The sequence below is a fragment of the Leptonychotes weddellii genome, chromosome 3 (genome assembly GCF_054177405.1).
Source record: "Leptonychotes weddellii isolate Sample4059 chromosome 3, ASM5417740v2, whole genome shotgun sequence".
Lineage (NCBI taxonomy): Eukaryota > Metazoa > Chordata > Mammalia > Carnivora > Phocidae > Leptonychotes > Leptonychotes weddellii.
The window spans coordinates 1283242-1306230 of NC_138371.1; the positions used below are offsets into that span (position 1 = coordinate 1283242).

The 22989-nt window shown below is 59.8% G+C and overlaps 1 protein-coding gene across 4 annotated transcripts in view; it reads left to right on the forward strand.

Moving 5' to 3' along the window:
* Positions 1–22989, forward strand: part of NDUFA10 (NADH:ubiquinone oxidoreductase subunit A10) — a 113414-nt gene that overhangs the window by 66737 nt on the left and 23688 nt on the right. The window contains exon 10 of one of the 4 annotated variants that reach the window (XM_081813263.1): positions 16582–16824. The exons of 2 other annotated variants lie outside the window; for them this stretch is intronic. In XM_081813263.1, coding sequence (XP_081669389.1) covers positions 16582–16809 — 228 coding nt within the window. In that variant the 3' untranslated portion in view covers positions 16810–16824. Of the gene's footprint in view, positions 1–10788; positions 10945–16581; positions 16825–22989 lie in introns of those variants that run through there. One more of the 4 variants, XM_081813265.1, reaches the window with a different exon arrangement.

A 22989-nucleotide genomic window follows, 5' to 3' on the forward strand; every position in this document is an offset into this window, starting at 1 on the left:
GAGACTATCATGTGGCACCCTTAGAATGGTGACTTCTAGGGTGTGTGAGTTGTGCGTCTGTAAAGTTAAGAACTGAGTTGCAAAAAGATAAAGTTAAGGGTTCCGTGTGGGAGTGGACAGGGGGAGGCGGCCGTCCTGCTTTCGGCCCCTGCGGTCTCCTCACTGCAGGAGGACCAGCACCGGGGGGCCCGGCCCCTCTGCTCTGGAGTCATCTGGAGGGGCCCAGGGCCGTGACCAGCTCGCCCTGCAGACACCAGGATGGCTGCTGGGGCTTCTGGAAGAGGTCCATCGCTTTCCAGAAGGAGGCAGCGGACAAGATGCGCATGTCTGCCTCTGGACACCCTCACGTCTCCACGCGCAGCCGCCTTGCGACCAGGAGGAAAGCCGGCAGAGACATGGGCGGATCCTGGGTTCTGGAGATGTCCTCCTTCAGTGCGTGTGTGTGGGAGAATTTGCTACTCCAGCTAAAACCGTCCTGCCTGTGTTCATTTCCTCCCTCCCTCCCTCCCTCCTGCATCCTCGCGAAGGAACGCTCTTGAACAGAAGAATGAGGGCTGGATCCACAGTCAGCATTTTAATAACCGCACAAACCCACTGCCTAGTCAGCTCCTCGGAGCCCGGAGTGAGCAGGTGTTGACATTTCCCTTAATCACGGGGCAGTTTCCAGTTACTGCAATACTGGCCATTTCTGAGAATGGCGGAGGCTCCCTCCGGGTCAGGATTGCCAGGGGAGTGGGGACATTTGTGCGACGTCATCTGTGATTCTAACTGGTGCAGACACACGTTGGGAACTGGGAGCGAGTCAGGGGAGACACAGCGGACACATGGAGGGCAGAGAAGCCCCCCGTGTGCCCCCGTGGGCGGCGGGGTCCCGGGAATCCGGAGACATGTGAGCAGGTCGGTCACTCTGCCACCAGCTAGCGATCTCCACCCGCCCCCGCCAACGCCTCAGACCAGCTCCATATGAGGACAGTGATCTTGCACTGCGATCACCAGAATCCCGCGTGGCTTTGGGCTCCGGCTGGGAGGCGCCCGGGGAGAGCGTCCAAGGGTGGGGTCGGAGGACAGGCCCGTGAGGAGGAGGGGGAGGAAGGGAGGGTGTGCAAGAGCCACGCACAGGACGCTCGGTGCCCAGGTTCACAGGTGGGAACCCAGTGCTCTCGGGGGGATGGTCACGAGAAGGCAAGGTCCAGGGGACGCCACGGGGACCAGGGTCCAGAGGCGGGAGACGGCGCTGAAGGTGAATCCTAGGCTTCGGCCCGTCAGTTCTGTCTTCCCTGCGCCGCTGACAGTCGGGACGCGCCCCGCGTCATGTTCCATAGAGCACAAAACACTTGCTCCCGGGAGAACGTCTTCACAGGGGTGTGTGGGACTCCCGCCAGCACTGGGGGCGCCCGCGTGGGCTGGGAGATGAGCACTTAGTGGCCGGAGCCCCCCTGGGCCCTGCCGCCTGCAGCCTCTTTCCCCAGTGATGGCCGTCTGCATGGCCCTGAGGCCCCCCGAGAAGTGGTGGGCAGAGGGGTAGGTAGACCTAGCAGAGCCCCAGCCCTGGACGGGAAGAAGGGACATGGGCCAGGTGGGATGCTACTTCCTGATGTCGTTGGCCTCGGAGAGCTGTGGGCACGAGGCAGGGACGCCCCAGCTCTGCACCCTCCCAGCCCTGACCGCAGGAGCTGCGGACGCTCCTGCCACCGAGAGCGACCCTGTCGGACCCCCAGACCCCCCAGGCTGCACTGTGGTCCACAGGCCTGTCTTCCCCACTGAGGGAAGCTTCTAGAGCTAGGGTGGGGTCATTCGTGGCATGGACTTTTGGGTCAGTGGATTAACGAAATCGATTACATGCTCTCACCAGAGGCTCCCTTTTGGAAACAGACCCCAAAGAAGGACCTTCTTAGGGATCTTCTCACAGCAGCTTGGGTCTGGACTCGTGTCCTCCAGCCCGTGCGAGACCAAGCGTCTGCCGTTTTGGGCCGGCCTGTGGGGCTGCACGGGGAGCCCAGGAGATTGGCCACGGTGCGGAGATGGGTGTGCGCCCCCGCCGGCCGGTGCTGAGCTCGGGAAGCAGAGCCACGCAGGGCAGGGCGGCGGGAGTGGGGGTCCTCAGCGCCGTGGGGACGGGGCCAGCGCTCCTGGGTGAGCCGGCCAGGCGAGGAACAGCAGGCCCGGACGCCCTGGGGTGGAATGTGCGTGTGCGCTCAGAAAGCACAGAGGTCACCGGTCGCGCAAGGTGCACCTTCGGCCTCAGCCACGGGCGCGCCGTGGGACAACGTGTGGCTCCTTCGTCCCCGCACACGCGGGCCACGTGCTGGCTCACTCGCGGGATCTGCACGGTGAATTCAGAGTAACACCCTGCAGCGTGGCACAGAGCAGAGGCCCGACCGCTGCCCATCTTAGGAGGCATTTTCTGGGAGCACTGTTCTAGATAGTCCAGAGCCGTTTTTGAAAAGGCCAACGAGAACGTAAAGTCACAGTGCCAGATGGAGCATGTGTGGCTGGAGTCAGTAGGGCCCTCGGGGGCAGGGGCCACATCCCAGGTCACAGGGACACGAGAGAAGTGACACAAGAAGTCACCTGCTGGGCCCAAGGAGACCGACAGCAGGCTGCCCCTCGTGGAGGGCGGGTCTGGGGCTCCTGGCCCCCGTTCAGGTGGTGGGCACACCTTCTCGGCCTGTGTGATCCAGCAAAATGGGGGTCCTGTGCAAGCTGCCTAGCCCGCCCAGCTGCCGCCCAAAGCTCTGTGACCGGTGGGCACCCGCCAGGCGTCTAAGCCACGGTCGCTCCCGTTTATGTCTGTGGACACCCCTGCCCCCGGCTGCCCTGGGAGGCAGAACCAGCACAGTATGGATGAGCGGGGGGCTCGTGGAGTCGCGCTGTCCCAGTGGAGAACAGGCGTTCGCGGGGATGCGGGCTGGACCCCCAGCCACACGAGCCTCCCATGGGTGACAGTGTTGCTTCCCTCTGTGGGGAAGACCCAAACCACGTGGCAAGGCCAGAGTCCTGCCCACGGGCAGGGAGAGTGCGGTCGGGGCACGACAGGGTGCGGAGCTCCGGCCCCAAGCTGGTAGCGCTGAGGCGACGCCCTTCTCTTAGTTCCCTCTTGGCAAGGAGACCAGGAGGGCCCAGCGCACAGCTGGTAACGAGTGCCCTGTGCAACATGGCATCGGGTTCCTGAGTATGCTACGGTGCGCACACGAAGAGCGAAGGATGTGTATTTAGCCAGCTTGAAAGAATGCAGAATTACTGTGTTTGAGGAAGTAGCAAATAGCCAGGTTCACAGAGGGGACCACCCACAAGTGGGCACTTATTTAAACCTGCTTCTTTGCGATCCACCCAGACTGGCTAATCCCTTTGAAACTGAAGGCGTAATTGCCCGTCTTTGGCAGGTAAGGGCACCTAAGCTCGGCTTTCGCTGCAAACGTGGTGTTCTCCTTTGTGGGCCGTCAGCAGCTGCCGCGGGCCCGTTTTCCCCCAAACCCAGTCTCAGGGCGTCTGTCCTGTGGGTGAGTGTGACACTCGGGGACGTGCATCAAACCAGTGGTGTTAGGAAATGAAGGAATGGCCACCAGGCCCAGCCGGGCGAGGCGGGTTGAAGGACAGCGTGGCAGAGCCCGCGGCAGCCCGTGAGATCGAAGTGGCCCTGAGGCCCCAGGTCTGAGCGCTGGCTGGGCATGCCTGAGGCACAGCGGCAGCTGCGGGGTGCCGTCCGTCCCCTCCAGGCACGCCTGGGGGCCCCACTGCCTGGCCAGGTAGCCGCTGGCCTGCCTGTCGATGCTGGGCTGCAGCAGGGGCCTGGGCGTCTCCGGCTAGTTTCTGCACACACCCAGGGCCCCAGGGGCTTTGTGCACTCGCTCACCCTGTGGTCTTGTGTGGACTGTAACGAGGTTGGACGGGACACTCTCCAGGGTTCCTCCCGATCGCCCCGGGGTACAGCTGCCCTAACAGGTGGGACCTGGGTATACAAGGAACAGATCTGCTGAGTCTGGCGGGGGAGAAGGGCAGCCCGCCATCAAGCGCTCCCGCCCTGCCTCCTGACCCGTCCACCTGTCACCTCCCTGGCCACAGCACCTGCGAGGGGCTGCAGTCCTAGGGCAGGTGCCTCCCCTCCTCCTCTCCTCCTCCTTGTCCATAGCGCTGTCGCGTCTGACCCCCGCGGTCCGCTCATTGTCCGTTCCTGCCTCCTCCTGGGGCAGAGGTGGGCCTAGCTGTGGGTTCCCCCGAGAGAACCAGAGAGATGTAGGTTTTAAGGAATTGGCTCACAGGACTGTGGAGCTGGCAAGGCTGAAACCCATGATGCGGGCTGGAAATGCAGGCAGGACTTGAAGCCGCCGTCTGCCATCTCCAGGCAGGATTTCCTTTTCTCCGGGAGGCCTCAGCGTTTGTCTTAAGGCCTTCAACTGATTGGATGAGGCCCACCCACGTTATGGTGGATGGTCTTTGCTCAAAGGCTGCTGATGGTGGGTGCTAACCACACTTTGCAGATGCCTTCACAGCAGCAGCGGGATCAGGGTTTGGTTGGGCTCGGGGTGCAGCAGCTTGGCCAACATGGCACGTGGGCTGACTGTCTGGGGTTATGCGCAAGATCCCTGGCCCGGGAGTTGGAGCATCTGGCCTGTCCTGGGAAGCAAGGAAGCTTCTGGGAGGTGCAAACATCAGAGCAGAGGCTCTGACGAATAGCCCCCCCCACGCAGACCTCTAGCCCCCTGCCCACACCTGCCAGACCCCTTCCCCTGGCTGAGGGAGGCCGTGCTGTGGGTGACCAGGTGGGGACTGGGCCACTGGGGCCTCGGTTCCTCCTGCAGGAAGGAACCCAGGGGGGTTTCACAGGAGAAGGCCAGTGCAGACATGTATCAGGAAGTTCCCTCCAGCACTGAGTGGGGACACGGGCTAGCCTGTGGCCCTGGCAAATGGCTGGTGAGAGAGGACAGAGGCCCCAGCGAGGAGCCGGGCAAGAGTGAGGGCCTTGAAGGAGCAGTGCCCACCGGGCCCTGGACGCTCTCGGGGAGTGGGAGTGGGGAGGAGTCAGCCAGGATGCCTGGGCTCTTCCCCGTGGGGAAACAGCTCGGGTGTGCTTTGGAAAGCGGGGCCCCGAGAGTAAACACAGAGTGGGAGGCAGAGCCTCCAGCACGTCCTGGAGGGGTGTTCCTGAGTCCGTGGGGGTGGGAGGCAGGACTAGTGGAGGAGGGGTGGGGGCTCCGAGGGCGTGGCCACCGCCTCGAGGGGAGGGCGGCTGGGGACAGAGCAGCAGGTCACCGTCCCCGACTGCGAGTCCAGGGATCCAGGCAGCGGCCCGAGGGGCAGGCCAGACAGGTCCTTTGTGTGGTCAGCAGGAGGGGGACGAAGGAGAGCCCGGGAGCGGCAGGTTCACAAGGAGCGTTGGAGGGTTTGGTGTGGAGATTTGGCTCCCGGGATGGGTCCAGGTGGAGAGACGCTGCAGAGCCAGCTCAAGGGGAAGAGAAGAGATACCAGGCCAATGACTGTGTGCTGAGCACTTACTGTGTGCCATGCCCTGGGTGGGCAGCAGGGACAGCCATGGCCGCTGCGGACCGCCATGGGGTGGGTGTAACCTGGAGGCTTCCCTGCGCAAGGCACGGACCGGACCAGTGGAGAGCCTTCCAGAAGATGGGGATGAGCCCTGCAGGTGGAGGGCGGGGCGCTGAGCTCTGGAGATCGGTGGGGGCAGCGACCCTGCAGGCCTGGGGCGGGGGGAGCTGTACCACTGCCCTGGTCAGATGCGCTGAGTGAGGGGCGCCTTCTAAAATGAAAATCACAGCCAATTAAGTAAGGTTTCCAGACAAGAAATGGGGTGCTCACACTTTGCTTCTTCCGCAGGCACTGGGGAGGGGGCCCCCAGAGAGCAGGTCCAGGGACCGCGCACCCCGGCAGGTGCCCTCCTTCACACTCCCAGTCTCCCCTGAATCACCTTTGGGCCCAGGTGTCCATCCGTCGTCCTGTCCCGTCCCCTCCTCCTGCCTCTGGAGTGGGTGGTGGCCACCAGGCAGTGGGACCCCGTGTGGGCCCCCATGTGGCCGACCAGCCCCATCGTCATGCTCCATGCCGCAGGTCCCAGGGACGCGAGGGTCAGACAGGACGCTGCCTCCCTCCGTGTTTATGCGGAGGCAGGAGACCCGGAGCACGCCTGGACCCTGGTCCCTAAGGCCCCGGCAGCTGAGAGCGCAGGCTGGGGGCAGGGCCCCTGACCCTGTTGTACTGGGGAGGCGCCTGGGGCGCAGGGGCTGGCCAGCAGGGCTCCTGACCCCATGGGGGGGCGGGGGTCCCGGGGTCCAGGGGCAGGCAGGGGTGGCTCCCCCCACCGAAGCGTCTGGAGGCGTGGCTGGCAGAGCTCAGGGTGAGGACCCGGGCTGGGCTCCGAAGCTGCGGAATGCAGAGGGTCCAGCGCTCCGAGCGGCAGACCGATGAGAGAGGCGCCGGGGCTGACGGGCGCACCTGGAGCTGCCGTGTGACTCGCAATAGAACAGGTAGCGTCTCAGCCAGGCCCCTGGACCCGGCCACCTGGGCGGTGTGGTTGGAAGCCGGCCGCCCACCGTCACAGCTGGGGGCGCGGCTAGCCGGAGCCCCACGCCCCGCTGCACCTGTGAGGCTTCTCCCGCGGGCGGGGGGAGCATCCCTGGAGCTGGCACGGCCAGCCTGGGTCTGCCGCCCTTGGGGAGGGGGCGTCCTGGGGCTGCAGGGAGGGCCGCGCACAGAGGAGGGGTCCACGAGTGGGATTACTGGGCCCCGTGCGCAGCTGATTCGGCTTTCATTTTTTGTCTTTGTTTCTTGTCTTTTCCAGCCCTGTTTTCTCATCTCACCTTTGTCTTCTCTTGGCTGTTGTGATTCATGGAGTTCACCCGCTCTTTGGTTTCTTTGCAACATAAAAGTACCTTGGGTATAATTTTTCTTCTGTTTCTGGAATAATTACATCTTCCATATGGCATTCTTACCTGCCTTTTTTCCTGTTACACTTGTTTGCTTCTCTTGTTATTTGGTGTAGACGCCCTTCTGCCTGTCCTGGGGAATGATGCGGGGAGTGGAGCAGGGAGGCGGCTTCCCGGGCCGCGGAGGTGGGCCTTCTTGGCTTCCAGCCCTGCTCACCTGGGCACTGGTGTTTGGTCTGCTTGTTTGCTTTACTTCTGCAGTGATCGTAGGTACACAGGAAATGGCTCAGTCAGCACACACGGGTCCCACCTGCCCTCCCCTAGTTGCCGTGAACATATGGGCACAAATTTTGGGGTGGGCATGATTTTCGTTTCTCTGGGGTGCGTACCCAGGAGTGAGACTGTTGAATCCTACCCTATGACTGTATGTTTCGGTTTTAGTAAGACACTCCAAAGCGTTCCCCAGAGGGCCCGCCCCCTTCCCCCCACCCTGCCTCAGGGACTTTCGAAGCCTCTTCACCAGCCCCTGTCCCATGAGGTGAGGAGCACCATTCCACTGGGGTCTTAATTTGCATTTCCCTGGTGACTAATGATGTTGAGCATCTTTTCATGTGCTAATTGTCCTCTCTTCTTGCTGAAACGTCTGCTCACATGTCCCTTGCGCATTTTTTAACTGCACAGTGTTGAGATTCCAGCTCCTTGCACGTGCAGACGCCAAGTCCTTTGTCACCTGGCCCACGCCGCAGACTCCCGAAGGGGCTTTCACGGAGCAGAAGTTTGCAGGTTTCACCAAGTCCAATATTCTCATTTTTCCTCTTACGGATTGTGCTTTGGCGTCAAGTCTAAGAACGCTTCCCTCGCCCCAACCCCCAGGGCTGCTTCTGTGCTGGGTTTTTGTTTTTTTGATAGTTCAAGTTCCTTTTTATTCCTTTTTTGTTTGTTTGTTTTTGTTGTGTTTTTAGTTTCACGGGGAGAATTTAGTGATTCGTCGGTTGCATACAACACCCAGTGCTCATTACATCCCGTGCCCTCCTGAATGTCCATCCCCCATCCCCCTACCCCCTCCCCTCCAGCGACCCTCAGTTTGTTCTCTAAAGAGTCTCTTATGGTTTGTCTCCCTCTCTGTTTTTGTCTTATTTTTCCTTCCCTTCCCCTATGTTCATCTGTTTTGTTTCTTAAATTCCTCATATCAGTGAGGTCATATGATACATGTCTTTCTCTGATTGACTTATTTCGCTCAGCATAATACCCTCTAGTTCCATCCACATCGATGCAAATGGCAAGATTTCATTCCTTTTGATGGCTGCATAATATTCCATTGTATATATATACCACATCTTATTTATCCATTCATCTGCAGATGGACATCTAAGCTGTTTCCTAAGAATTTTATAGATTGACATTTTACATCTGAGTCTGTGGAGGGGGAAGGGAAAGCGGAGGGAGCAGGGAGAGAGGAGGGAGGAGGGGGAGGGAGATTCGAGCAAAGAGCAGAGCACCTGCCTGGTCTCTCCTGCCCTGTAGTTAGGCCAGTCCTAGCTTCGTGAGCCCCACCTGTAAAGCAAGACCCCCACCCGTTTGGTGTGCCCGGGGCCCCAGTACTGTCCGATCCAGCCTCATACCAGCAGCGTCTGTGTGGCCCCGAAACCCTCACTGCGGGATCCCGACCCTGAGTCCTGCTGCTGGTTACCTGTCCCCCGGGGGGAGTTCCATCCCCAGACATGCCCGGGGCTTCTGGCGTGCGTGTGTCAATGGAGAAACCCCTGGACTCAGGAAGGCGGCCTCACACACGTGGCCGTGGAAGAGCAGCCTCGGGGGGCACGAGGCTCACTCTGGGGTGACGAGAGCCACGCACACTCCCACTGGTGCCATCTTCCTGCACGAAGGCCGCTGTGGTCTTCTCTGCTTTAAAGCCTGTGGTCCATGGCCGCAAGGAGGCCATCTGGACCCCAGCAGAGAATGTTTGTGGTTGGATTTCCCCCGACGGAGCAGGCACTGATGTGCATGGGAAGACTTGTGGTCTGAGTGGCACCCCCGTAATGTGCATTTTGAGGGGGCAACAATCCCCAGTGCCCAGAGCAGGCCCAGGGGTGGGGCCCCGTGATTCAGGCCCAGTTGGCCGGGCACAGACACAGTTCCCCTAAGGCATGAGGAACAGCCCCATCTGGAACATTCCACATCTCCCCACCTGGTCTGCTGCAGACTCCCGAGGCTGCCCGTCCGTCCCGTCCTGCTGGGGAGGCTCTGCGCTGCCCCCCGGCCGCTCTCCCTGCCTGCGGCTGGCTGACCCTCCAGGGGCCGGGCCGTGTGCCTCATGTGCTCCTCACACCCACAACTCTCCGGCTCAGTCTGTGGTGCTTAGTGGAGAGCCTGGGTCCTCTGCTGGTGGTTGGCACGAGCCGGCCAGCGGGCCCCCTGTTCAAGCCTGAGCTCGGTCTTATGGCCGGGGCTGCGGCAAGACCTCGGTTTCCCCTCCTGTCAAGACTGTAACAGGACTCACACTGGCACGTGTAGGGCCTGCCTAAGACGATGGCGTGTGAGGCGGGCAAGGGGCCTGGGCGCACAGGGAGTGGCGATGAGAACACGTGGGGACCCCCCTCCATGCCCCCTTGCAGAGCACAGCTGGGAATTAGCGGTCCTGCTGTGACCCCAGATTTGTTCCAATGAAAGCCTTAGATACCTGTCTTAGGAACAGGAGGACTTCCCCAGAAACGGAGGATCGGCGAGTGGCAGGGCGCCAGGAGGCTGGAGACATATGGTTCCAGGGCTGGGTTCCGGGATCCCACCGCGTTTCCAGTCGGGAAGGCAGTGGAGGCTCCCCAGGCCCGACGGAGACCCTGGCCCGAGCTGCTTCCACAGAGAAGAGCTGCCATTCACCAAGGCGGCCCCACGGGCCGCTGATGGTGTCCCCTTTCCCGACACTGCAGGGGGACTGGGTCCCAGAGCAGCCTTCGGGAGGCCCGCTCCACCCCCAACCTGCACAGGATGGGCGACACGTATGAGCTCAGGGCCCATTCGGGTGGTCCGGTCCAGGCCCCAAGCCTATCTTGCCGGCAGTCACGTGGAGAAGCATTTTGGGAGGGACCAGCTATTCCGTGAGCCCGTCCCACGCCTGGCCCTGCCTGCCTCTGACCGCACAGCGTGGAGAGAAGCAGGCCCAGCAAGGAAAGCTCACTGCAGAGCCGAGGGGCCTGGCCCCGGGGTCAGCACATGGGGCCGGGGGAGGGCAGCCGGCAGGAGGTGGGGCGCACAGAGAACAGGGTGCGTGGAGGCTCCCTCTGCCCCGGTGGGGGCCCGTCTTCCCGTCTGTCATTACTACTTTGTGTGCTCAGTTCTGGGCCCTGCTGGACTTGTTCACTTGTGCTCCTGGGGCAGCCCCACCGCTCTGGACAGCCTGGCTCTCGGGGACGAGCAGACGCCCCGTTACGTATGGGCAGTGCCGTGCTGCCCGCCTGCTGCAGTCTCTCTGCGGTCAGACGCGCGCCTCTCCCATGTGCCAGGAAGGTGACGCTGATTTGCTGGGGTTGCAATGCACCAAGTACCCCCCACCCCAACACCCCCTGCATCTAGAAGAGCTCCCGGGCTTCCCCACCTCCTCCTCTCCCCGGTGATCCTGTTTCCTTGGGGCCTCGTAGGCACCGACAGCTACCAACTAGCACAGAGCCCTCGGTGAGCAGGGGAGGGACGGTGGGGAAGGAAACTGCAAGAAATGGCAGACCCTGCACACGTCTCCCAAACTGCAGAAATTTTCTGACCTATTATACTTCCCATGTTCTTCCTTATCAAGTGCTTCCAGACCAGCTCTCTTTATAAACAGGGCCGTGTCTGGCCCTCTTCGGAAGATGTGCTTATCTGTGGCCTTACAGAGAAGCACACCTTCAATCTGGGAGTCTCGATCCAGAAGGATCTAGAGCTGCCCGGCCACATCACAGATGGTGGCAGGGCGTGCTGGGCTGCCGTGGCCAACGCCCTTCGAGGTCATCTCCAGACAAGTTTCACAGGTGTCTCCCTACTCTGTTTAGTGCAAAAGAAGTCTCGTGGCGTCCCTAGTTAACATGGTCGTGTTCCTGGAAAATGCCTTGCAGAGGTCAAGGCCTCCTCGAGCAGCCCACTATCTCAAGAAATCCATCAGAGAGCTTCACCGAGATCCGAGGACAGGCTGGCTCGGCCAAGAAGATGCTCTTGAATTCCCCTGCTGTCGCTCACCACTCCTCTCAGCCCTGGGCTTCAGTTCACTGTCTATAGAACAGGCAGATGACTGACCCGAAAGGGTGTCGTTTGGATGAATGGAACGACCAACTGCAACCCAAGTGTTGGCTGTGCTGTGGCTTACTGTGGCTTAAAGTCAAGTCAGACCTGCATCAGGGGACCCCGGAGCCCTCCCCAGGAGTCCTGCCCATTCCCGGGGACTTGCCCCCAGGAGCCCTCCAGGTCTGACTCCCGAGGTGTTGGTCCAAGCAGGGGAACCCCCCGCCACCTGCAGCTGGCTCGGTCACATCCCCTGTGGCCCTGCGAGCCACTCACTGGACCCTGTGAGAGCCAGGGCATTCACATAGAGTGAGAACATATTTTATAGGATGTGTATGTGTCAATGTGTCTAACAGAAGAGACCCTTCACAGAACAGTCCCCGCTGGGGACCACGCAATCTGGCATCTTCTGTGTCATTCTATTCCAGTCTATTCTACTCATTAGGGAGAAAACGGTAGTTGTGAGCCACTAGGTTGACCTCCTGACGCATCTCAGGAATCACCCCCCGCCCGAGGCTTGAAGGACCCGGCAGAGAAAGCCGTAATAAGGGCTTTGGGTGAACACAGTATTTCTTTTTCAGAAATGTAAGCACAGTAACATTCAGCATTAGATCCAAGTTTCTCTGCCGTATCTGCACCTTGGGCTCAGGCCGCCCCCGGAGCAGAGCCCGCTCCCTCGATGCTCCAACACAGTAACCCTTCCTCCAGAGGCGTGAGGACCACACCCCACCACCCCAGGAAGCCTGTTCCAGTCAGTTTGGGGGCGATCCGGTGCTTACCCCACCCCACGAACATGGGCTTCCTCCTTATGTGGTATCTGAAGCCCAGAACCTTCTCTGCCTGGCAGGGGTGGGGCAAGGTGGCCTGGTGGTTCAACGCCCGGGCTCTCAGGCCCACCAGCCTCTCCGAGCTGACCTTGGTGAGTCTGGAGACTCCTTTTCTCCAGAATGAAAGTTACCATCTTCCAACCACATCCCGGGGCCGGGTTATGTGCCGTGTCCGTTTGATGCTGCCTTCTGTGAAAGGCAGTCATAATCCACCCCCCTCCCCGGGAGAGAGGGCACAGAGACGCCCAGCACACACGGAGTACAGAATAAATGCCAGCCGCGCTTTCTTAAGATGACTCCTGTTCTTTTTACAGACCCCTCCCCCGATCTGCAGGGGCGCACCTTCTTCTCCCCTTACACATGCTGAAACAATGCTAGCCAGCAGGAACGAATCACGAGAAATGCCCACCCACTTCACATGCAGAGAGAAGGGAGGCGGAGGGCAGTCTCTGGTCCTGATGTTGGCCGCCTGCCCCCCAGGTGGACCTATTGGGTCCTGATCCCTTTGGGGGCTGGGAATCCCCAGGGGTTCAAGTTCACTGGGAGCAAAGCTCCTAGTCTGCAGCATTAGCTCCTGGTTCTGGAAATCCAGCCGTGGGGAGGGGAGCAGAGGGACGTGCAGCATGTCTGAGGTGGCTCCTTCAGGGGACCACCCTTCTGGGCTCAGGGTGCTGGAAGGGGCAGGGGGAAGAATAGGGGGTAGGATGGCAAGGCTCGGCTTTGATTGGTTGCTCTTCCCTCCCCTCCCCCTACACCTGGGAGGACAGATGGCAGCAGAGGTGTCTGGCCTAGGAAAGGCTGTGGAGCCCAGATGTCATGAAGTGATGACACTCTGGCCGCAGGAGCCCATGTTCATCGTTTTAAGGGATGCCCAGGATGGCGCCGGCACGCGGCCCTCCATCCCCGCTGCCTTCCTGCACGGCTGGGGGGTTCCAGGCTGCCTCGGAGCAGGGAGCCCAGCCCGGGTCCAGATCCCGGGGACTTCTGACCGGCCGCCGGCCCTGAGGCTCATTAGCACAGTAACCAAACAAGATACACGATTCCTCTGGTACCCCTCCCAGGGTCTTCAAAGCCAGGGCTCCAAGTGCCGCCCAGCGCCCGGGCTCCACGCCGGCAACCAGCCCCCCGCCCCGGCTCAGCCCCAGGTCCCAGCTCTGCCCCCGCCCCCCTCGGCACCCCCCACCCCAGATCTGCTGGGACCAGCCCTCCGCTCCTGCAGAGCCCAGAGCTGCGCCGATGGAGGACGCTCGGGACCCGCTGAATTGGGGCATCGCCGTGTTCAGAATGGACGAGGGCACCGCGCTTGGGGATGGCTGGCCCCAGTGCTTCGGTTGATGTTATGACATGGTTGTGACGTTATCAAGAGAGGCGTGGGGGGGGGGCAGTCTCCGCAGGTGCCATCTGCCCCACCCCTGCGTCCACATGCGCATGGGGGCTGCCATATTGGTACACTAGACTCCTCCCCCGGTCTCAGCCGATTGGCTCAGGGCTGGGCACATGATCCAAGCTGGGCCAATCAGGGTCTTCCTGTGCAGGTACTTCCGGGGCTCATATAGGTGCTGCATGGCGTGGTCCACCTGCTCTCTGTGGTGGGAAGCGGCCCTGTGCGGCCGATGTCAGGCTGCCTCCTGCCTTCCGGTTCCCCATGGGGTTTGGCCCGTGGGGAAGCCCTGCCGGAGATGGGGAGGAGTGGGGGTCACCAGCCGGGGTACCTATTCCGTGGCTCTGTTCCTGCTGCCTTCCTGTCTCTGGCTGTGCCCCCCCTGAGGTCATAGCTCCCCATGTCTGCCTCGCCCCTTCAGGCTAGGGGCCTGCCACCCCACGGTTACCAGCCTGGGGCATTACACTGTCCCTTGTGGTTCCCTTAGCAACTAGTCTCTTCATTAAACCCTCTTGGAATTACCCTAATCGACGGTGCCATCTGATTTCTGCCACCATCCTGGTCCCCCATTGGAATTGTGCACCAGAGCAGAGAAGAAGTTGAAATTTGTGTGGGTGGTGGAACTGAGGACACGTCCACCGTGTGGCTCCATTGGCCCGTGTGAAGCAGATGAGGGAGGATGCATGTCCCTTCTCTGGTTCCACGCCTGCCAGCCCTGTCCTTACAAGATGTCCCAGCAGCCCAGCATAAATTTGCTTTTCTGCTTAAAGTGTCCCAGGTCATACTGTTGTGTGCAACCAGAAGTCCCCTCTGATACATCACGTGCAACATAAAATCTTGTAATTGCTTCAGACTAGTTTTAAAACAAAAACAGAAGGATTTTCCTTCCTTCTAGCTATTAACTTTTCCACAAATCCAACACTATAAAATGTTGATTACAGGTGCTGTTAGAGGAAGGTGGTTTTTGGTGGAACCAAGCAGGATGACTCAGGCCACTGGAGAAGGATGTCCTGTGACAGAATGCAGATACACCAACGGTGGCAAAATGGGAGGAGAGCTGAATGCGCTGGCGTTGACACATGATGCCTCTCAGCTGAATTTCTGGGGTTCCCCCCTCCTCTCTCCTGCACCTTCCAACCACTTGACCATCTACACACATCCTGGGCCCTGCTGACGTCTAAACTGGCCCACCTTGTTTTGTAGGCCGAGAAGTTTAGTGCTGGAGCCAGGGGGAGGACATGGATGCAGGAGCTATTCCTGCAGGTGGCTTGGATCTGAAAGGTCTGTGTCATAACGTGTGACATCCAACTTGGACAGTGAACAATTTAATACAAATTACGATGCATTTTTTTTGGGTTTTCTCTTGGCCCAACTTATTTTTACAGGTACACAAAAAAGACTATTGGGAATGTTGAGTAGCTGGAGTTATGATTCATGTGAAGATGCAACTAAGCAATGTCAACACAGACATTTGTGCACAATCCCAGGGATCCGGGACCATCCCTGAGAGCCGCCTTTTGATCAGAGTGTCTGCACATGAGGGCCAACCGTGGAGGAACGTCTTTCCTCACCACATGTTGTGTCGGATGGAGGAGATCTCTAAAGATATTAAGCGTATGTATTTCTAAGCAACAATCAACATATGAGCACTATTGCTTTCTTCAAACATTAAATGGCAACTTCACAAAATCTGTCCATGCCGATGCGCTCTGGACCAGCTTAGGAATCTGTATAAGCCCCGCCCTAAAGACACCCTTGGAGCCAGCAGGGACGGGAGTGGCAGTGTGCAAGCGAGTGAGGCCCGACGTTATAAACATACCTGCACGGGCCGTTTGTGAGTGCCACGGGCGGCCGCGGGACAGACCCCCTGGTTTCCCTTCATGTAAACGCAGCAGTGTGTGATGGTAGATGACACCGGATACTATCTGAAGTAAAACACACGTCCGCTTGTTCCTCCGACTGACAGATGGGACCCTGTCACTGCTTGCTTTCTTTCCGGCTGTCTCTTGCACAGCCCCCGTGTAATTCTCAGGGGGACTTGTACTGCGGGTTCGCCGACGTTCCGGTGCCTGTCTCGTGTCCGGGTCAGTGCGCCCATCCTGCACAGAAGTGCCTTCACTCTGCTAATACAAAGGGAGTGGCATCTTGGGTTCAGGATTGCTTTCCTAACAGTGACAGTGGTTATTTCCTGAATTAGCTCTTGCAGTGATGGCAAGTTACCTGCTTTGCTTCCTTCCTAACACCATGCTTGTGGTCTTGACCCGTCGGCAGGCAGCGACACCAGGCCTCCCTGACACGTCCTGGGTGGGAGTCCTCCACCCTCCGTCTCCAGGCTGCCTTCCGGCTCTGCCCAGAGCTGGCGGGCACCTCGGAACACAGCGCCGGCCCCCGGCAGGCCTTCCCGTCCCCCTCAGCAGGGCCCACACTGGCTGGGACACAGGGGTCTCTGACCTTGGGGGGTCATTCACGAGTTCTCCGTGGTGCAGGCCCACCCCTGCTGTTAGGGATCCACTCTGCTCCTGTTTCGGTGTTTCCATCCAGGGGGTGGAGCCCACGCTCTGGGGACCCTGTCCCTGCACAGAAGCTCAACATGGCCGTGGCCTGGCGGCCTCTGGCGGTCCTCTCCTTCCCGCAGCAGTACACGGTTGCCCCTCAGACACTCTGGCCCCGGGCTGGTGGCCAGACATGACCCGCCCTACCAGGAGCTGCCTCGGGCACTTGTCACGCCCAGCCTGCCCTGCGCCCCAGGGAGGGCGGGGGCCTCAGTCCCCAGAGCTCTGGGCCTGTGGGCTCCTGGTCACACAGGAGGGGTGCCCTTGGGGGGGGTTCACACACCACACTGAGGGCACTGCGGTCCCTTTGCCTGTTAGATGTGTGTCATATCTGTGTCCTCTGTCGTACATGCAGCCACAGCCTGGGAGGGGAGGGTCAGAGAGACCTTCTCATCTCTCCGCCTCTTTAGCAGCGAAGGAAACCGAGGCTTGGAGCACAGTTTCATGGAGAAGGTGCTGGAGAGAGGGGAGCTGGTGTCTGATTACTGGGCACGCTCTGGCTCTGTTAGGAGCACCATGTCCTGTTCAGCGTCCCTGCAGGTGGACGTCTCTGTCGGCCGTTGTCACGACCAGCCCCTCTCCGTCCCTCAGCTCTGCCTGGAGGCGTGTGGCCTGGACCTCAGGCTCCCAGGACAGCAGAGCCCCGCACACACTGCCCTGTCCTCTGGTTGATCCTGAACTTTGCTTAAATCCTGCAGGCACCAGGGACTTCTCAGGCTCTTGAGTCGCCTCGCACCTGCTGGAAAACGCCAGGACCTTGGTCCCCCATGGAGCTGCTCTCCAGTGCTGGATACCAGTCTTGGCTTTCCCAATGGAGAAACTGGGCGGTCAGTGCTGAAGGGCGGGGCTTTGTCCCTGTGCCCCCCAGAGCTGGAATGAACGGTGCCTGGGTCAGGGCCAGCCATCAAGGGGCACTGGCTGAATGAACGAACCCAGGGAGAAGCCGCAGTTCACTGATGCCATTACCATGCTTGCCCTTGAGCATCTGCTGGGAGGTCTTCCTTCCTGGACTCTCTGACAGGCCTTGTTTATCTGCGTCCTTCCCAAGGAGGCCATGAAGGTGTGCGCCTGCCGCCAGGATGCAGGGACATCCCTGAGGCTGGGGCTAGAAGTGCGCACCTGCTGGGGCCTTGGGCATCCCCCACCGTCCCATCTCCATGCTTTTGGTCAGCGGTAACTTCAGCACAGACATGATTATGAAGAGGGGGACCCATTACACAGACTGTATGGATCCGAAGACCGCAGACTTCATTTCCTTTCCAGTTCCAAAGTATTTCACACACAGCTGTGTGCCCAGACTTGCTGTGGAGGGAACAGCACCCTGTGCTAGGAGGTGTCGTGGCCTCTCGGGCTGGTGGGGTGACAGGTGACAGAGTGACCACCAGGGCTCCAGGGCCAGGCGTCAGGTGGGACGCCGGGCTCCCCATCGCTGGGCAGTCACCGTCGTGGATCATGGGGAAGCCGGCCGTCTGGCGCTTCAGAGAACTGTGAGCTCCTGCACCCGTGAGCAGGGCCTTACCTTTGGTTTTTGCTGGTTTGCGGCGGTCTGCTTGGCCGTTTGGGGCGAGAGTGTTGGCATTCACTCCGGGAAACGCACTCTGGGATGGAAGCACTTACTCCCCCAGGGGGCTGGGTTTAGGGAAGTCAGACCTGCCTGGTCATGATTAATGGAGATAAATCTGCCCAAGAGAAGCTAAATTTAACAGAAACTTCAGCCCTCTGCTTCTGCACTCCACCCTTGGCCGTGGCAGGCAGCGGGTGTTTCTGTTGGCCAGGGCCCAGACACCATCAAGAGGTGGAAAACAATCCCCAGAAATCTGAAAAATGTTGAACAAGGAAAGAAAATGTTCAATCGACCAAAAGAAACAGTCTCCCCCGCACCCTCTGAGTTTTGCACTGCTGGTTCTGGGAGGAAAAAAATGAGAGACTGAAGGAGAGAAATGTGCCTCGAAAACACGCGGCCCGCGGAGACAAGGACAGAGTGCATCCGTCCCGGAATCGCAGCCCCGGACAGACCCTGCGACCCCCCGGCACCCCCACCTGCCGTGAGGAGGGCCCTGCCGAGGGGGGTGGGGCTCTCCCCAGGCTCCCGGCCCGGCCTGGCCCAGGCGGCTGTTGGGAGAGCCAGCACGTCCTCTCTGTCTGGACTGTGGACACATGAGCGTCCAGGTGTGATGTGAACACCTCTCCACATGTCACCTGATAGGTCATCTTTCCACAAAGATGTGCTGCTGGGACACAGGGTGCCCTGGGAGGCGCCCAGCGGAGGTGGGAGGGTGGGGGAGCCTGGGGGGAGGTGGCACGGCTCTCAGGGTCTCCGGGCAGGTCCTCGTCACGGAGCATGAAGGGCAAGTGCTGGAACCCCACACTAAGTAACAGAACTGCTGGCTCGCTGCCCTTGGAGGCCTTGTTTCCGGCAGGTTCCACGTCTGGCTGGAATGGGGGGTCGTGGGGGAAGCACCAGGGCCCACACTTTTGGCCCTTCTGGTTTTTCTGGGACGAAGGAGTGCTGAGCCAGGTTCCAGATGTGCTCGCTCTTCCTGGCGTGGGCCTGGGGACTGACCGTGGGCAGCAGGGGGACAGAGTGGCCACAGGGAGTCACTTCCCCTCAGGGACCCCCTCCCCACCGGCACTGGGTGCAGCTGTGCCCAGAGCCAGGGGTGCACTCTGGGTGGGCTGGGGGAGGCTTCCAAGGACGTCCCCTGGCTGCCGTGTGGAGACCAGTCCCGGTGCGCTGTCCTAACAAACGGGCATATGGCGAAGTGGTGGCGTCAGGTGCTGACAGGGGCCAGCTTTTGGAAGGATTGGGTTTTGAGGGTCCAGGGCAAGGCCTGAGAGCTTGCTGTTGTTCCGAGCCCTGCAGCTGTGCTGGGGCGACCCAGGCCCAAAGGGCGGTGGCTCTGTGCTCCCGGGGCCCCAGGGAAACTCACAGCTGCCCATCTGGCTAACGGCCCAGCGTCAGGCCACGCACGCCCTCCCTGTGCCGAACACCCCAAGCCACGGGAGGCTGAGGAGGGGTGTCTCCCCGGGACACGAGGGCCTTTCCGTGGGTCAGCGGACCCTCTGCTGCCTGCCTCCCCCCAGAGCTCTGCCTCAAGGGTTCCATTGGTTCTCAGGCCCTGGGCCAGACCGCAGCTCAGTTACCTTCCTCTTATCTTACAGAAAACTTAACCTTTTTACCAAAGTACAGAGGACAGAATTCTAGGGGCCCCAAGATTTCCACGTGTGGGGCCCATGTCTGGAATACTTTCCCCCGTGGAGTGTGGGCGCCATCTGTGAACACTTCACACGGCAAGCAGGCTTGGTGAGTGTAACTCAGGTTGCTGGCTGGGCACTGCGGACTTAATCCAAAAGGAGATCCCTTGGACAGGCCCAGCCCAGCCACCTGAGCCAGACTCAGAGGGCACGGATGCTCCCGCTGGCCTGCAGGAGGCCAGTGACCCCGCCGGCCTGAGGGCCACCAAGCTGGGCGGTGCGGGCGGCCTCCCCAGGCCAGGAGCCTCCCCAGGCAGGACCTCCAGAAGGGGACACAGCCTGGTTGTGCCATGCTAACTGCTGCCCCACAGGACTGGGGATGGTGAAGCAAGTACGCTGGGATTATTTGTTACGCAGCAACACCTGACTGCTATGGAAAGCGATGCAAACGCACGGTGGCACAGTTAGCAAAACCAGACCGCAAAGAGAAGGGACTGAAAACCAGTGATGACGAGTCCATCCAGATGGGACTCTGGGTCGCCTTTCAGGTATTTTCTGTTTCTCTCTCTTGTATATTTAGCAGCTGTATTGAGCTACAGTCAGCATATGACACACTGCGTGTTTTCAGATGGTACGGTTTGGTCGGTTGGACGTGCATTTACTCCCGTGAAGCCTGCACCACTCTCTCGATATCGAACCTGTCCGACTCCCCCAGGGTTCCTCGTGCTCCTGTGAAGTCCCTCCTGCCCGCCCCTGACCGTCCACGCCACCCCCAGCTGCATGGTGACACCTGTCACCATCTACTGCAGGAGTCCCCGTGTCTCGGTGACCCACGCTGAGCTGTGGTCCGGAAGCAGGTGACCCTCCTGCAGCTCCTACGTCACCCCCCACCCCTCCCCGCACCACGTGGGCATTGTGTCATCTTGTACCATCACGGGAAGAGGGGTGAGGACAGGGCAAGAGAAATTTTGAGATGAGACAGACCACATTCACATACCTTTAATTACAGTGAATGCTTGTAATTGTTCTGTTGTTACGAGTTATTGTAACTTCTCACTGATTTATAAATTACACTTTGCTGCAGGCATGTATGTGGAGAACAGTCTCTGCAGGGTTTGGTTCTGTCCCTGGTCTCGGGCACCGGCTGGGGGCCAGAAGCAGCCCCTGCAGATCAGGGGGGCTCTGTGCTCTCACGTCCAAGGATTTTGTGTCAGGGGAATCATGCCGTCCGAACTCCTTTGTTTAGTGTTTTATTGTCTCGGGCCTCCTGTCGGGCTGGTCCTCATGCTGCCTTCTAGTTCAGCAAGTTCAAGTTCATCTGCAAGGTCAAACCTTCCGTTAATCCCATCCAGTGACTTCCCGTGGTGGACACCCAGTTTTCGTGTCCGTGCCTCTGATTTGGGTCCTTTTAGCCTCTCCACTGCCCTGTGTAAGGGCTCCTTGAATGCACGGGGTCAAGTTAGGACAATGGCCTCTGTGTCCTGTCTCCTAACACCGTCATCTGCGTCACATCACCCTGTTTCAGTCGACTTTTCCTGCCCTAATGGGTCACACTTGCCTGCTTCTTGGCATGCCTGGTGAGTTTTCATTGGATCCAGACATCATTGTGCGCGTCACCTCATCGGGGCTGCGTGGTTTTGCATTCATGTAATGATCGGTTTCCTGCTCCGTGCTCCCCTGTCCTGCGTCTGTCTTATCAGCCTGGCCAGACTCCAGGCTGGGTCCGAAGCTAGACCTCGTCTCCGGACAGGGAGCGGGCCCGGGGGGGCTCGGCTTTGTCTCCGTTTGCAGGCGTGATGCCCTCCGTTTCCTCATGGCCGGCGTCTCCGAGAGAGCCCTTTCCTGTTTTGTCCAGCGTTGCGTTGGTTCAGACCAGAGGGTAACTCTGGTTCCTGTTATCCCATCACAGCAGAAGCAGAGAGAGCCGTGTTGTGCATTGTGAAAAAGACAGAATCAAGCCAGACTTGGTATTTGGAAACCTGATCACTACGCCTGGGAATTGAACGGTCAGTCCTAAAGGGTGGTAAGGTCAAGTTCGGGAGCCTATGGTCCCCGCAGAGCTCTGCACTTGCCAGTGGCCAGGAGTGAGGGGGAAGCAGGCCCTCTGGACGGCACGCTGGGCCCAGGAACACTCAGAGCTGCTGGCAGTGGGGGCGCCCTGAGCTCCGCGTGTTCACAGCAGAGCCTGACTGGCTTTCATTCCCAGCTGGAGCGTCCATGATGGTGCTGCTCCTGTGTCCTCCCCGCGCAGTGAGCCTGAGATACGCCCTGCCCCCACCTCCGCCCCTCCCCCCGGGCTGCTCACTCAACACTGCGGACCCTCCTCACCACACACCTGCTGGTGTTCATCTGCCTCATCAGGGGTGACCCGATACCCCCACCCAGCCCCCACCCACGCCAGTCCATGCAGGCCACGGAACTCCGGGGTGAATGACTCCATGTCCCTCCATGGACGGTCCTCGTACCCTCAACTCTTTGAAGCCTCAGGAAATCAAGTGTGGGAGAACACAGGGGCTCTGCAGGTGCCGGAGTGAAGCTGGACCCCCCACATCGGGCCCCCGGCCCCCACCAGACCTCCCTGGCCTGCTGATGGCCATGCTGGTGGGCAGCTGAGCCGAGCGGGGGCCATGGTGCCCAAGGTCAAGCGTGCAGGCGGGCCTTCCATGTGGTCTGTGTCCCCAGGCCCTGCCCTGCCGAGTTCTAAACTGCCCACAGTCATCAGCTCCCACTGTCACCGGGGCTGGCCAGGCTGTGGCTGAAGTCAGAGGTGGCCAGGGACGGGGTAAGGATGCCATTGACCTCTGAGGTCCTTTCCAAACCAAGCACCAGACCTGGGAGCAGGGAAGGGGGTCGGGGGTCCTGCAAAATCTTGGTCGCCTTCATAATTTGCCTGAGGCTGGCCTGGCTGAAGAGGGGCGGGTTTGACCCATGACCTCTGTTCAGGGCTGCCTGGGGCACTTCCCCTGGTGAGGTTCGGGCTGTTTCCCTGCAGGAGGTTCAGGGAGGTTGGCTGGAGGAGAGCGAGCCCACCCCTGCGCTCGGGGTCACGGCTGAGCTCAGGTCCCCGTTGGACACCCCCGTGGCCCCATCTCCTCTGCAGGAGCCCCCAAAGTGTGCTCTGGGCACCGGGTCCTGAGAGACGCTGATCAGCGTCAGAGTGGGGCAGGGGGGAGGGGGGCCCCCCGGAAACAAGGGTGGGGGTGGGCTGCTTGTGGAGGAAAATCCTCATCGGGAGCTGGATCTCGGGGCGAAGGGCGGAGGCGGCCTGTCCATGGGGCAGGCCTCCCGCAGCCGCACACACATTCGAGCCGTGAGTGCTGAAGGCGAGGGTGATCTGCCCTAACAGCGTTGCCAAACTTTTTTCACCTGAATTTTGTTAGTTGAACCTGTTAGTCTCCTGCAGAGCAAATGCATCTCTTGGTCCACACCCATGTTCCTCTTCGCAGCCTTGAGAGCCGGGCGCCCCCAAATACCGTCCTTGGGTCCGGAACCGCGGGAAGGGACAGGGCGCCCCTCGTACACATCGCTGTCCCCAGAATTCCCATTCTGTCCAGCTTCACTTCAAGGGATCACAGAGTCCCTTAACCACAGCAGTGAGTCCAAACGAGAGAAAACCAAACTTGCTCTAGATGAGAGACCACGTATCCCAGATTCCAGATCAATAGAAGAGACGTATTGAACAGCAGTGAGACTAGTCTACTTGCACTGTCTGGAAATCACATAAGATGGAAACTATTTACTAATAAGATCCACGTGTGTAGAATGTACATTTATAAAACACTACCCTGAAATTACCATCTTACCAGGTCTCTGGGACATTGTACAGACACTTAATAATAGCAATAAAACCAAAAGAGAAAAAACAATTGGATTTATTTTAGAAGATAAAAATCTGGCTGTGTTTCTGGGTT